Source organism: Pyrus communis, chromosome 10 (assembly GCF_963583255.1).
Source record: "Pyrus communis chromosome 10, drPyrComm1.1, whole genome shotgun sequence".
NCBI classification, from domain to species: Eukaryota; Viridiplantae; Streptophyta; class Magnoliopsida; order Rosales; family Rosaceae; genus Pyrus; species Pyrus communis.
The window spans coordinates 318822-333005 of NC_084812.1; the positions used below are offsets into that span (position 1 = coordinate 318822).

General features: G+C 38.0%; 4 protein-coding genes across 4 annotated transcripts; 1 reads left to right on the plus strand and 3 right to left on the minus strand.

Annotated features, from left to right (window-relative positions):
• Nucleotides 1-942: 942 nt before the first annotated feature.
• On the plus strand, nt 943-3492 carry LOC137747041 (uncharacterized). The gene is made up of 5 exons (XM_068487043.1): nt 943-1235; nt 2125-2226; nt 2632-2773; nt 2861-2910; nt 3019-3492. The coding sequence occupies exons 1-5, from the start codon at nt 1149-1151 to the stop codon at nt 3238-3240; spliced, it is 603 nt and encodes a 200-aa protein (XP_068343144.1). The 5' UTR covers nt 943-1148; the 3' UTR covers nt 3241-3492.
• A 188-nt stretch (nt 3493-3680) lies between these two features.
• LOC137747040 (mitogen-activated protein kinase homolog NTF4) lies at nt 3681-7499 on the minus strand. Its single transcript, XM_068487042.1, has 5 exons — nt 7031-7499; nt 6591-6858; nt 5559-5891; nt 5068-5248; nt 3681-4075 (listed from the first exon to the last, which is right to left on the minus strand). Exons 1-5 carry the CDS (start codon nt 7282-7284, stop codon nt 3900-3902), a joined length of 1212 nt encoding a protein of 403 aa, XP_068343143.1. The 5' UTR covers nt 7285-7499; the 3' UTR covers nt 3681-3899.
• A 1076-nt stretch (nt 7500-8575) lies between these two features.
• On the minus strand, nt 8576-9521 carry LOC137748515 (uncharacterized). Its single transcript, XM_068488675.1, has 2 exons — nt 9293-9521; nt 8576-9069 (listed from the first exon to the last, which is right to left on the minus strand). The coding sequence occupies exons 1-2, from the start codon at nt 9463-9465 to the stop codon at nt 8826-8828; spliced, it is 417 nt and encodes a 138-aa protein (XP_068344776.1). The 5' UTR covers nt 9466-9521; the 3' UTR covers nt 8576-8825.
• Nucleotides 9522-10531: 1010 nt separating this feature from the next.
• Nucleotides 10532-13446, minus strand: LOC137746755 (large ribosomal subunit protein uL18z-like). Its single transcript, XM_068486765.1, has 9 exons — nt 13373-13446; nt 12813-12882; nt 12632-12723; nt 12294-12420; nt 12121-12200; nt 11912-12028; nt 11346-11480; nt 10993-11162; nt 10532-10830 (listed from the first exon to the last, which is right to left on the minus strand). Exons 1-9 carry the CDS (start codon nt 13373-13375, stop codon nt 10716-10718), a joined length of 909 nt encoding a protein of 302 aa, XP_068342866.1. The 5' UTR covers nt 13376-13446; the 3' UTR covers nt 10532-10715.
• Nucleotides 13447-14184: the final 738 nt, after the last annotated feature.

Genomic DNA, 14184 nt, shown 5'->3' on the forward strand with positions numbered 1-14184 from the left:
AATATCATAATGGGGAAAATCGTTCCCCGCTCACAAATCCGTCACCCAATGGGTTTGGTTATGGGGAAAACTGTTCAGGGATTCTATGGGTTTAGGTTCGGGGAAAATAAACGGGTTTAGGTATGGGGATGGCACATCCAAATCCAATCCGCCCCGTTGCCATCCCTACGTGTTATAAACGTCCTCGGATCCTTGTAAAGCGGAAAATTGTGAGATGGCTTCCGCACTTTCAAATAAGTTATATATTTTCTTTATTTTAGACAAAAAAAATGGTGGAGAGATCAAAATTTTAAATTATACTAGTATATGCCCACACATAAAGTGTATATGAAAATGTTTTATTTTTGTTTAAAATTGAAGAAGAGAGGAAGAGAGTGAGAGAGTGAGAGAGCAAGATAGGTTTAATTTTGTTTTTTTTTTTTTTTTTTTAATTTTTAAAATTAGAGTTGTTAAAATGTGATGTTTTAAATAAATAAAAAAATAGTAAAATTTTATTTTGAAAAATTACATCATTATCCTTCATTTTTTTATTATGATCGAAAATTAAATAAATTTTTTATTTAAAATCATTCTATTAATATGTAATTTAAATTTAAATAACATGAAATTTGATGGATTGATAGCCGGAGGAGTTAGCATTATTCTTTGGAAAACGGACGATGAGTCATCCGTTGTTGGTTGGAAGATTTTTCAAAATGATCATTATATGAGGTAGTATATTTGAGATATGTGTGTTAAAAGATTAATGAGTTAAAAATTAAAATTTTTCATAATTTATATAAAAACACGTGATGTGTTTCTGTCATAACTAAAAATTTCTCGTTGGTGTGTGTTTATATTATTAACTTCTAGCCAGACGAATCAAGGTCGAACACGTCATCTAAATCTCTAAGGTCGAACACGTGATCGTCGTTGTTCCTTTGACAAAACTGCTGGCCTCGTCCTGACAGCCTCACCTTGTGATTGTATCACCAAATTCATACGACGAGGGGCAACAGCCACACCTCTTTGGAAAACCCAAACCCAACCTCCCCGTTTCTTCTAGCTGTTCCTAAATTCTCTCGATTTCGGTACATGGGTTGTCCTCCGCGGATACTCGAGTCGTATCTTTTTGATTGATTGATTTTCTCATCTGGGTCTCTTTCCAAATGGGCAAAAATCAAGCTTACAAGGCTATGCAGAGATCCAGGCTCGGCTCCAGCTCTGCTGGCCCTGATGAGGTTGAAGACGGCATGGTTTGTACCCTTCCACACTACCTCACTAGTTTCAATTTTCTCCCCCATTCTTCAATTCTGCTATTTATTTGCATTCGAATTCAGTTGCCTGTTTTTAGTTTTCTCGATGAACTGCTTACTGTGCAATGGAATATGTGATTTCTAAGGAAACCTTGTTGAAAAGATTCGATCTTGGTTCTTAACGGGTGTGTTGTAATTGTTTACTGTTTACTAAATTTGTGGTTATATTATCTGACATTCTACGATTATGTGGTGTTCGTTAAAAGGAATTGTTTGTGTCGTATCTCGTGTGGAGTGTTGAATACCATCTACTTGTAAATTTAGATGCTTTATCACCACTCTAGTTTGACTACGGTTAGCATGGGTTCATAGATATGGAGTTATGGGTGCATCCTCCATAATCCATAACTCTTGTATGTGTTAAAAGTATGTTGATGAACGACGAGCTTTTGGAGATCGGTGTCTTTAGCAGCCTAACTCGTAAGGTGGATGTTGTTGGTTTTCTCACAATTGATGGGACTAGTGTGAGCAATTATACAGTTTGTGGAGTACCTCTACCAGATTCATGATAATGATTAATCTATCTCAAGAAACTAAACTTCTGTAATTAGATGCCACTCATGTATAAGACTTTAAACACCGAAAGAGTTATCGTCAGACGGGGCACATTTCTGATTCCCATACCACGTCACCCCCATACATACTTTACTTCGATCGGTATATGCACAGTGAAATTCGTGTCAATTTCAAGTAGGGTACCATATTAAGGTTTTAGGGTAAACATTTGGTGAAATGTAAGTATGTATCATCTTTCTATTAGAGAATTGACTCGATAATCCAATATAATACTTGGATCCTCCTGTACTTTCACTGATGAGGACTGTCGCAGATGGATGGTTCATTTCATTCACCAGAGTGGCATGCTGCTCGTTTGGCTAGCCTCAAAACTTCTCACACAATTACCTGGGAGGAGTATAAACAGAAGCAAAAGGTATTCTTTTCTGCTTTGGACGTTCCTCTATCTATTTCTGCTGCTGTGTTACCTTCTTGATATCATGTGTTGTAGAAGGAACATGTTAATTGAGTTTCTGATTATGCCTGATAGTAAGTTACATGATCTGATGCATTTGGATTTGGAAGATAGAAGGATGAGGATGTTGTCGTTGATATTGGCCTGTAGTCCCGACTACTTAGGCCTAGCATTTCGCATTTAGAAATGTTTGGGTTCAGCTAATTCTCAACTGATATTTGCTCTAATATTTTATCTTCCTACTCTGTCATAACATGGTTGTATTGTCTACTTGCTACCATTCATTTTTTTCAAAAGCTTTCTGCATCTGTAGTCTTCTTCACTACGTGCAAATTTTCAGTCAATTTTAATGTATTGCTGCACTAGGAAGATGAAATTAGAAAGGGAGAACTGGAGAAGGATACCGATAGAATGATGAGAGAATACAGAGCTCAACTGGATGCCGAAAGGGCTCGCAAGCTTGCCAATGGAAGAAACCACTCTAGTAGTAAGTCTGATCGCAAGAAAGGTGGGTGTCATGGACATGGAATATAAACACAAACTATTCCTCGTCTCTACTAGCCTCTTTTCTGAAGGTGAATATGTGTCCTCGCAGATAGGAAGGATAAAGATTTAAAGAAACGCAGCAGCAGCAGAAAGAGAAAGGTGCCCACTGCCCACAATTTTTTTATTTTTATTTTTAATTTTTAATTTTTTTTGTAGTTGTGCTTGTTTAAGTGGTTTAATATTTTCCTCTTACTTTGTGCTTTGTAGCATTCAAGAAGGAGATCTTCAGAGTCTAGCTCCTCGAGCTCATCCTCAGATTCTTCCAGCAGTGAAGACGAAGACCAAGAATTGAGACGATCCAAGTCCAGGTCCAAGAGAACAAAGAAGGAAAAGAAGCACAGGTCAAAGACCAAACACTCGAGCAGTGGCGATAACAAGGCTGAAGGTCCCGTGCCACTTTCAAGATTCTTCGGGAATGCGAAGACCTAACGGGATCAGATGAGCTATTGGTGTGTATCTTCGTACAGTAGGAGATGAGTTTGTTCTTTATTGTCTTCTTCTTGCCTACAAGAATCCATTTGTTTCGCTAAGATGATATATTTAGTTGCCTCAGCAGTTAGCACTGGTGAGGTTTCTTTGGTAGAGGAGATAGTTTCGTTTTATTCATCTCATTCGGTATATTCACTTGTTCGAAAAGAATTCGTGTACCCCTTTTTTGTTATATATTCATCTCATTCGGCTCATAAATGGATGTCGACTTCTGGCATTCCAGCTTCGTCCTACACAGCCTATGTGCAATCCAGGTCGAAGGGAATGCCAGCACGGATTTACGGCTGGAAATGGACAAGAAAAACGAAGGCACATGAATACGATCAGATGAAACAACAACAGAGATCGGAGATCTTTATTGATTCTCAAGCTTTTGGAAATGTGTTAAAGAAAATATTAATTCATCAGCATTATGCTCAATTCAATAATTAGACAAACAGAAATCAAAACTAGCCGATACAGATAATCAATAATTCAAATCTAGAACCTTCCACTCTCGGATGGAAAATATTTACATGAAAAATCAATCCCGATCACTGAACAGATGGAACCTCGAGATCACATATATGAAAATCCACGTGAATAAAATAGCAAATTCCTCACTGTCGCTGATACTCGGGGTTAAATGCAAGTGCCTCTCGGTAGATCAGCTCTTTCATCTGTTCCTCAGTGAGTGCATGCTGCTCAAAGTCGAAGCTGAAGGGAGTCATGCAAACAGGCTCATCGCTGATGTCATGGAGAGATGTTAAATAGGGGTGAGCTAGGGCATCTTCAACTGCAGCGCGAGCAAAACTGTAGTTAGGGAAGAAATACCAAATTGAATGCAAGACTTCCCACAAAAATGCATGGTAACACGTGGTTTTGTAACAGATATTCTATATAGGGTTAAAGTTTTTGACGGCAATGATGTCCAGTATTGGAAGAGCAAGGAAAAGCCTCAAAATTTGAGATGAACACACGACTATAAGGTGTTAGAAGGTGAAAAGGCCGATTTCCATGGATGACCAAATGAAAGGTAAGAACTACTACCAAAGCGTTATTCTCTGGAGGTGATCATACCCACACAACAAATAACCTAAAGTCAGTGGGAAGCTGACATCCCAAGCCTAAGAAGGTGGGAAATTGTTGATTGCTACAACTCTAAGGTGGTGGCATCCACACCCCCCCTTTTTACCTTCCACACGCTCCCTGTTAATTTCTGTCCCTTGATCCTCTTCAATTCATTCGATCCGATTGCCGGAAATTGAGAGGGTGTGTTGAAGGAAGAAGGGGATGTGTGTATAGCACCACCCCAATTCTATTATCTGATGGCAGATCCAAACATCAGTAATGAAACTTGGGAAGTTCTGTAGAATAGAGAATAACGGGGAGTATGAAGATTAACCCATATGCTTGATCGTTGGATTTGGTTGTAGTTTAGCAGAAGGGTGGTTGAGGGGGAATGAGAAACCTTCATCGCCCTTAAATGAACTGTTAGAGATAATTTTTTTCTTTTTTAAATGATATCCAAAAACAGATGTTTTCTAACACTCCTATTTTGTGATTTATTGATTTCATTGTTTGAACAAGCAAACATATTCAGTTAAGGTGGCTAAAATAATTAAGGCAACACTAATGTGGGAGTACTCAACTTTACTACACATGAAGATGACATACTAAATGGGAGTCAGCAACAAGTTATTCCGAGTCAATAAAGCACATAAGAAGTAGGGGAAACTCTGACTATTTTTACTCAGACTTGTGAACATTTTAGAAAAGGCAACTTACCAGTAATTCTCCGAGTAGGATCAAATGTCAACATCTTTTCAACAAGATCAATTGCTGAAGGATGGACGTGAGGAAACTTCTCAGTAAATGACTGTCGACGGTAGAGAGGAAGCTGCCGAATGTATCTCTTCGCATTTTCATTTAGAAATTGCAGCTCAGCCTCTGATGGGGTGCCAATCAGCTGCAAGGTTTCTGAAGATTAATCACACTGATTCATAGATATCTACACTACAAATGTACAATTTTAGTAACATGGAGATTCTAATTTCCAATTCCATATCGTCATGGAATGGTCCAAAGTGTGAGACATGTTATTCTTATTATTCATGTCTAAGTGTAACATAAATATGGCATGGAGGAGCCAATATGCTATTCAAGGACCCTGTACTGTGATAAAACAGTTATAATAATAAGAATGATGACGATATTTTTTTGTCCATCATATGATCCTAGGTTTGCAGAAACAAACCAAGCAAACATAACTAAGATACCTCCATAAGCAGACGAAGCTGATGCACATGATCTCTGCCAGGAAATAACGGCTTCCTATCCATCAATTCCATAAATATACAACCTACTGACCATACATCAATAGCTGCAGTGTAATCTGAAGAGTTTAACAGTAGCTCTGGGGCACGGTACCATCTGGTAACAACATACTCGGTCATAAAATCAGTCTCCGAGGTGACTCGAGCTAGTCCAAAATCACATATTTTTAAGTCACAATTGGCATTTAGGAGAAGATTGCTAGGTTTTAAGTCCCTGTGCAGAACATTTGCAGAGTGAATGTATTTCAATCCTCGGAGGATCTGATATAAGAAATACTGCATACACCGAAAAAAGAAAAAGAAAAAAAAAGAGTAATTATTAGATCTTCAGTGAAATAATAATAAGTAATAAAAAGATTATGAATTTATAGAAGCAGGAGACTCCAAGTTGAACAGACCAAATGTAATGGGAGAAAAGAGAGGGAGGGGAGAGTTTGGTTCATCTTATTACGCAACTTGCTGATTAGGTGCTCAAAGAGCCATAGGTCATCTAAGTTGCATAAAATACACAGCTTTGATGGGGCACAATACAAATATAAGGAAGTCTGATAAGAAGTACATAAAACTAATCTTGAAACCAATTCTCCATGGAAAACAACCGGCGTAGCTGAAAAGGAAAGAAGCTTAATGTCTAATCTTTATTTTCAAGGTTGCTCGAGAATTCTTATTACAAACCAAAACTTTCCTCTTGGTCAATTTTCTCCAATCATTTTTTATCTTTATCAATGAGAACATCGAGAGGAACAATTTGTCGTGCCACAATTGTCCAAATTGTCAAGAAAAACACGCAAATACGGCAAAGCACTTGCCTTTTTCAGATTTATAACCCGAAAATGCACAAATGAATCAATTCACATGGAATACCAACACACTCATATCAAGTATGACTTTAGTTACAAGTAAAGAAATCGTCTTTAGTTTTGAGCAAAATACCAAAAATGTGAGAATTTAGAAGAGTAGAAGACGAGCCAGAACCTGACAGTGCTCCTCGGATAGAGCTTGATTGGATCGAATGATTTGATGGAGGTCAGTGTCCATGAGCTCATACGCAATGTAAACATCATTGAAGAAGTTCCTCTGCGGCGGAGGGATTATATCCCGAATTGCAACAACATTCTCATGATCCATATGCCGCAGCAGCTTGATCTCTCTCAGCGTCCTCTTCGCATCGATCCTGTTGTCGAATGCATTCGCAATCTTCTTCACCGCAACGTGCTCGTTCGTCTCCGAATTCAGAGCCGAGCTATTAGTTTTGCAATTTCTCACGATTAATCAATCATTCAAATTTCAATCAAATTTAATTTTCCCCAAAAATGATGAATCTTTTGCATTTTCCTTTCACAAAGACAGAAAATTTGAACAAAAAAAATGAAGAAATGGAGGAATGAAGAGAGAGAGAGAGGGGAGATACAGACCAAACGATGCCGTATGCGCCTTTACCGATGGGCATGATGGGGGGCTTGTACTTGGCGGTGACCTCAAAGACGTTGCCGAAGATATTGTACTGAATGAATCGGCCGCCGTGGCTGAGCGTGGCCGGAATGCTCTCCACTCCCCCCATCGCCTGATGTGGCGGTGGAGGATGTTGCTGTGGGTGGTTAGGGTCCGGTTGCGACGGTGGCGCCGCCTCTGACATCATCGTGTCCGCCGATCGCCCTCCTCCCTCCATTTCTGAAATCGAGTCCTCTTCTCTGCTTTATGTTTTCTGAGATTTTGCCGTTTGGGTTGGTTGTAGTAATGGCTGTTGAGAAGCTCAGGCCCTCGGCCCTAATTAGTTAACAAGAAGAAGAAGAAAGGGGGAGAGAGAGCGAGAGAGAGAGAGAGAGAGATTTTGATTTTATGGGAGCTAGACCTGTGGAATTAAATCCATCAGTTTTGCTTATGTGTTCATGCGTTGTGTCTATCTTCTGTTGGCTTTGTTTTTGTTTTTGTTTTTTTTTTTTTTTTTTGGTGTTGTGTTGTATCCATTTTGTCAAACACATGTTAACGAAATCTCTAATTTTCAACATTTATCTAAAATCATGCAACAAAATAGTATGTCTTCCGTCGAATAGATTGTTAATTGAGTTTAATTAATGTCAATTTGAAGGACAATAATTGAATGTAATCATTTTTTGTTTGAAAAATGGGTTTGCCCAAACAAAACTAATCAATATTAAATTTAGACCGGAACATCTAAAGTCGATTCTCATGAAAAAAAAATAATTGAACAAGGAGGATATCAAAGTAAAATTTGCCTAAATCCAAATTAAGATTACAGGTCGTTAAACTATCTGTCACAAAATTCTTTTTTTGGTAGACATGCCAAAGATTACATTGTCAAAATCTTAAAAGTAACTCTCTACATGCAAAAGACAAGAGGATCTAAAAAATAATTATAGTCAGCAGCTGCAACACGAAATGAATTGTTAGTGTTGAATATGACTCCACAAGCAATTTATGGATCTGTAATCTCTAATAAACTTTATTAAGTTGGCATATTGCTCAAATCTTCTTTACATGAATTTAGTGCAAATTATTTCAACGTATTTCTTTATAATTTTTCATAGAACTACACTATCTTAATCTCCATTAAACAAGAAAGTCATGATTCATTTACAAATTAGTAGTTGTCTCGTTCTCTTTGTTTGGGCATTTGTTCGTTGCCTTTGTGCATGCTTTTGTCGTTTTTACGGTTATGGAGCTCATGTAGCTTGCTCTTCCTTATGCCCTACTTGGCCTAATCATACTTCTGCTTGGTATGGAAGTTTTGGGTGCTGTTGGAGATTATGGAAGTGCCGGTTATCCATATACCGCAGCCGCCACAAACTTATAACCACCCTCATTATCCATATATATTCCGGTTATGGTGCCCCTGCCCCGCCTTGTGTTTGAAGTTGTGGTTATCATGACGGGGCAAGCTCTATTGAAGAATCAGACTACGGCCAGGCACATGCGGGATCTTCATATGCAATAGATGCTTTAGCTTCAACTTTTAATTCCACATAATTTAATGACAAAAGTAATTTTGTGGTACTAATAAGCACGTGCATACGAAATTCGTAGCTCAAATCGTTAAGGAGACATTACTTTTAAACTTGAGGTTTTAGGTTCGAATCTCCAACAGAACGCGCGCCCTATCAAATATTGGAAATAGAATTGGTGGCTCAAAAGGAAGGAAGACTGACAAACAATTCCAAAGTGCGCTACTTAATTTCAGAAAGAAAGAAACTATTCAGATGGCTCTTGGATAGGCTTCCCTTTGTCTCTTAGCTTGGCCACCGATTGTTTCATGGCCTCCTTCCTCTTTTTGCTTGCTAGCACTTTTGCTAAAACACCACTCACATTAGGGTCCTTTTTCTCCTTCTCCTCCGCCGGAGGCGGTGGAGGCCTCCTGGCTGCCGCATTTGCACTTGAATTTGGGTTACTCACATTGAAGCTCAGAGCAGCAGCCGCCAAACCCAAACCCACAGTCCTGCACCATAAACCCCACATCACACTAGCTTGTCACGAAAACATATTCATAATGAAAATGCCTGACTCTTTTAAATGTAATAACAAGTCATTTTCTTTGTAGACAAATCCTAAATTTGACGCGATTTTAACGAGTTAGTATTGCATTTTTGTCAAACTGTTATTTCCATATAGATGTACATTATCCATAGATGGTGGCATGAATGTATAATTAAATACCTAACCTGCGGTTAACGAGATTATTGTTCGCAGCATGGGGGTCATCGGAAGCTTGATGGGAAGCCCTGACATTTCGGAAACCAACTGTCCGGTAACGCGTAGTCTTGTCAGTTGCCGCTGTTGAGATTGTTGCTGCTGCGGCGGTGGTAGGTGGCGGTGACGCAAGTGGATGCGCCATAATCTCCGTCACTTGTAAAATATGCTGTACTCTTCTTGTCAATAGTGAAGATGTGGGGAAAATCTCATGCGGAAATATGAAGATTTAGGTGTCATTGAGAATACAAGATCATTGGTTGGCACTAGATAAGGTTTTGTGGGCCCACCACGTCTATAGGGTGGCTGATTTGCTGCCTTTCATCAACACCATCCCTTCCCTTTCTTTGTTTCGTAAGCCAAAACGTGAACTTCATCTGTGTCACTATTGACTCAACTGAGTCCACAATCGCATCAAAGATACGGGAATACGGCATATACCATTCCTCCGTGGGTTTTTCTAGTATAAACCGAAATATAATACGCATCGGAAAATATTATTGGATTCTAAACCTTTAGAAACTTGAACGTACATGGCCAATCCATTCACCTAGTCCAAGTTAAGAGAAAGAAAAGCTTATCAAAAAATGATCTGAATAGGTGAATCAGATCAGTCGTACCTATGACTAAGTGAATGAACTAAAATACAGATTGTCACTTCTTTGAGCTTTTGATACCAAATTCGAATTCAGATTATCTCCACATTTTTGTGCCCTAAGCCGACGGATCAAGAAATTCGAACCACTCAATTTCCTACTGCCCTTATTAGTCTGTCTCGCTAGTCCACCTCACACAAAACCAACCCTTGAATGGCACAAATCTCTCTCTTGAATGGCCGGGATTCCCTAGCCCATCGGCTCCCTTCCAACTAAAAACCACAAAAATTGCGAGTTGTACCAACCACATCCGATATAGATCCAAGATCCATTCAATAACTGTTTCGTTTCTAGTTTTGTGTCAAATACAGTTTTGGTCACAATTTACATGACCATTTTTACTTGACAATTAGGACTCTATCAAACAGGACCTAACTGTTCCGGAACAAGTTGAGGAAAGCTCACTAACTAAGAAATGAAAGCAAGAGAAAATAAAACCACATGAGCATAAAATTCATGGTTTTAAAAGAAGATACACAAAGCTTTATATCCCCACTACCACGCTACAAAAAAAAAAAAAATGCAATAAAAGATTTGGTAACTAGGAAACTTGGATAGCCAAAACAAAATATAACTTTCATAACGTTGTCAAAACTTTAGTAGCGCTTCTAACTCGAACCTCGAAACAAGAAACATATTCTTCAAATGTCTGAATTATAAAGATAAAAGATTTTATCGAGAATACTTAAACAGATGTCCTAGGGAGGAAACAAACTAGAGCACAAATCCCATTAAATGCTTAGTACTCATCATCATCGTCACTGTTTTCATCGTTACCAGCTTCATTGAAGGCCTTCAACCTCTCAACCAACTTCTTCTTCCTCTCGTCAAAGGTAAGCTTCTTGAGGTTGTACCTGTTACACAAATGAAAATTCGAATCATTTGATGACTACTTCCTACTGAGCAAGAAGACTCTACAAATACTCGCTCCTCCAATGTGATTTGTTAATTTAAATGCATGAAACTAGGGCACGATTTAAAACATCAACTGAGTAGAGCAATCAATCAAACTTTACCTCTTGTGCTCTTGAGGAGCTGGCTTCTCAGTCTTCTTAATTGTAGGATCAGCACGGATGGCAGCATGAACTTTCTTGTACAGCTCTTCGATGTTATCCGCTTCAATACCTTTCTTAATATATTCACTGAAGTGACTCTGGTATTTCTCCGGCTCATCATCCGCCAAAGTCTAAAATCAAACAATCACAAGTTCAAGAAAAACAGTTTAAATATTCAGCGATGAGAATGCCTGACAAGAATTCTGAACTCAACGCCCAGTTCAGAAACAAACATATAGAAATTTGACCAAACGACATCATTATTCTAGACCAGTCAGGTTAATGCTGGTGCATGAAATGAATATTCAACTTACTGTCATGTATGCAGCAACATGGCCACCATAGATGTACTTGCGATGAACCTCAGCGTCAAGTTGCTTGCTATCCTTGGAGAAACCGGCAAACCTCTTTTCACTGTGAGGGATATCCAAACCCCCATCCAAAGCACCCTATAATCAATTGAAAATTATTTAAACTGATTAGGCCACATTCCAAGTGGATTAAAAATTCAGTTACATTAAACGAAAGACCATGTTCTGTATAGCATGGGAAGCAATATGAAAAATAAAGTACAACCAGGAACCAATATACATTTCATCACCAGGCATGCAAATAAATGTTTTAATCAAGGCTTCCAAGGATAAAAACAAAAAAAAACATTGCTATACAGACAGACAATCACAACAGAAAGGAATGTTAACGACTGAAAATAACAAAACCGTTAATTAGAAACTGTCATCAGTATAAGAAAGTTCACATCAAAGTGAAAAGAAAGAACACTACAAAATAACATATTAATCATGACAAGTTAAAAAAAAAAAAAAAAAAAAAAAAAACTTGGCCACATCAAATATAAATAAGCATTAAATGCGGTACCCACCTTCAAGGCACCAAATACACGATTTCCTGTGGTGGTCCTGATCAGGCCAACATCAAGAAGAGCACGGAATGGCCTCCTGCTCTCAGCTGGCTCTACAGAATAATCCTCACCAGTTGCCTAAAATACCAGACAAATTATTTAGTAAGGCCACACACACAAAAAGTAGATATAAAGGGAACAAATTGGATAGACAAAAAATAACACACTACCTCAACATTCCCCTCATATTCGTCATCCATTTCAAGCTTCTTCAGCACACGACGAGCCAAGAGTAGGCCAGTGCAGTAGGCTGATCATAAAAATACTGTCACTAACCCACAAGAGGAACTTATATGTATAGAGCCAGAATGAAGAAAGCAAATAAATCAAACGGTGGAAATACCTGCTGCATAGTTTGTCAGACCAACTTCAAGTCCATAGTGTGGCAGCTCATGGGCATAGGCTGCAGCGAGAACCAAATCGCCAGCAATGCTGGCAGATACAATCTGGGCAACAATATCCTTGTTGGTCTAAAATCCAGGTTAAGGGGAACATCACATATAATGCCAGAAAAATCATTTAAGGCACAAACATTAAAAAGCATCCATCTTAAATTCCAACTCAGTACCCACAGACGAAAGAAACATTAAAAAAAAAACTTAAAAGAAGATTTTTATCAAAAACATAAATATAAAGTAAAACTAGGAAGGCTCAAATGCTAGCCGACAATTTTTAGGATACAAATCGCACAACGAACCGATACTTGGGTGTGTTGTACTTGTTCTTGTCTTGGTTAATGAGCCTAATCCTGGCTCGGTAGTCGGTCTTCCCCTCTGTGGACAACATTCAGAAATAAAATGATCATATGCACACTAACAATTTGCGAAATGGAAAAACAATTTATCATGAAACAAATAAATACCTCTCCTTCTCTTATACTTGACTTGAAACCTCTTGAAGTAAGCCCTAGACTTCTGAGACTTGACGAACGGCTATAACAAATAATTCAACCAAATGTTCAATCATTCCTCAAAACTTCATATATATATATATATATGTGTGTGTGTGTGTGTGTAAATATAACAGGTAATGGAGCAGAAACACAAAGGATACCATAAATATTAGTGTTTAAGCAAATGACTCCATAATGCATAAACAACATCAACCAACTGCACTCGGTTTTGCCGATTCGACAATGCATACGTATCTATTTATTAAATAAATGAATTTATATATCGATTTAATCCGAAAATTTAGACATAAATTGACACATAAACATATATTAATTTGTGTAAAATGAAGAAAAAATTCATACAAAAACAAAGAATACAAGTCCAGAGAAAATAAGAAAACACTAATCACTCAAATGAATGATTACTATATTTTACTGACGAGATTAAATAAGTAAATGCGCAGAAATTAGTTCAGATGCAGGAAACGGAGGGGGAGAGAGAGAGAGAGAGAGAGAGAGAGGAAGCTCACCATTGTTGAAGATCAGCGGCCGAACGAAAGGAGAGCAAGTGAGAGTCAAGACTCTGCTAGGGCTAGGGTTTTTGTAAACAGACAATGTGGAGGGGTATTTTAGTCGTTTACTCTTTTGAGTTGAGCCCTGTGGGTTGGATGGGCTATTTCGTGGCCCAAATTCGCTAACATATGGGCTGAGTTGATTCCACAGTTGGGCTTTGGGTATGCCTTCTATGACAGCGGAAATAGGGTCCACTTGAAACTTCTAGGTTGGGCTTTATTTAAATCTGAGCCCTCAGCTTTTATTTATTTTACTTTTTCTGTTGGGGCGAAATTGAAATCGGCTGAACTTTGAAGCCGATGTACATAAAACTCCACGATATAAAATATTTACATATAATAAAAAGAAATTGTTATTAACATTTCAAAAATTTTATTCTACACTCTAAATTTTCTATATTAGAATAAAAAAATAAACTTATAAATAATGTAAAATGAAAATTTTAAAGTGCCAATAACATTTTCCCAATAAAATACTGGATAAAAAGACAACCAAACAACATATGCATTATAAAGCTGTTGGAGAAATAATTAGTCAGGCCAGGCCCCATTCCTAATTATATCACGCTTAATGCACGTGACCAATATCTAAGGGCCTACGTGTTATCAGAATGCTACATCACCGATGAAGTATTATCGACAGAGAGAGGAGATGGCAGAAGTGGTCATTAGTATAATTTCTCATTTTTGTTTGTGATATTTAAAATTGATAGAAGTGGTCATTAAGTTTGTTTATCGTTGATTATTTTCGTCATTTTATGAAAAATCTA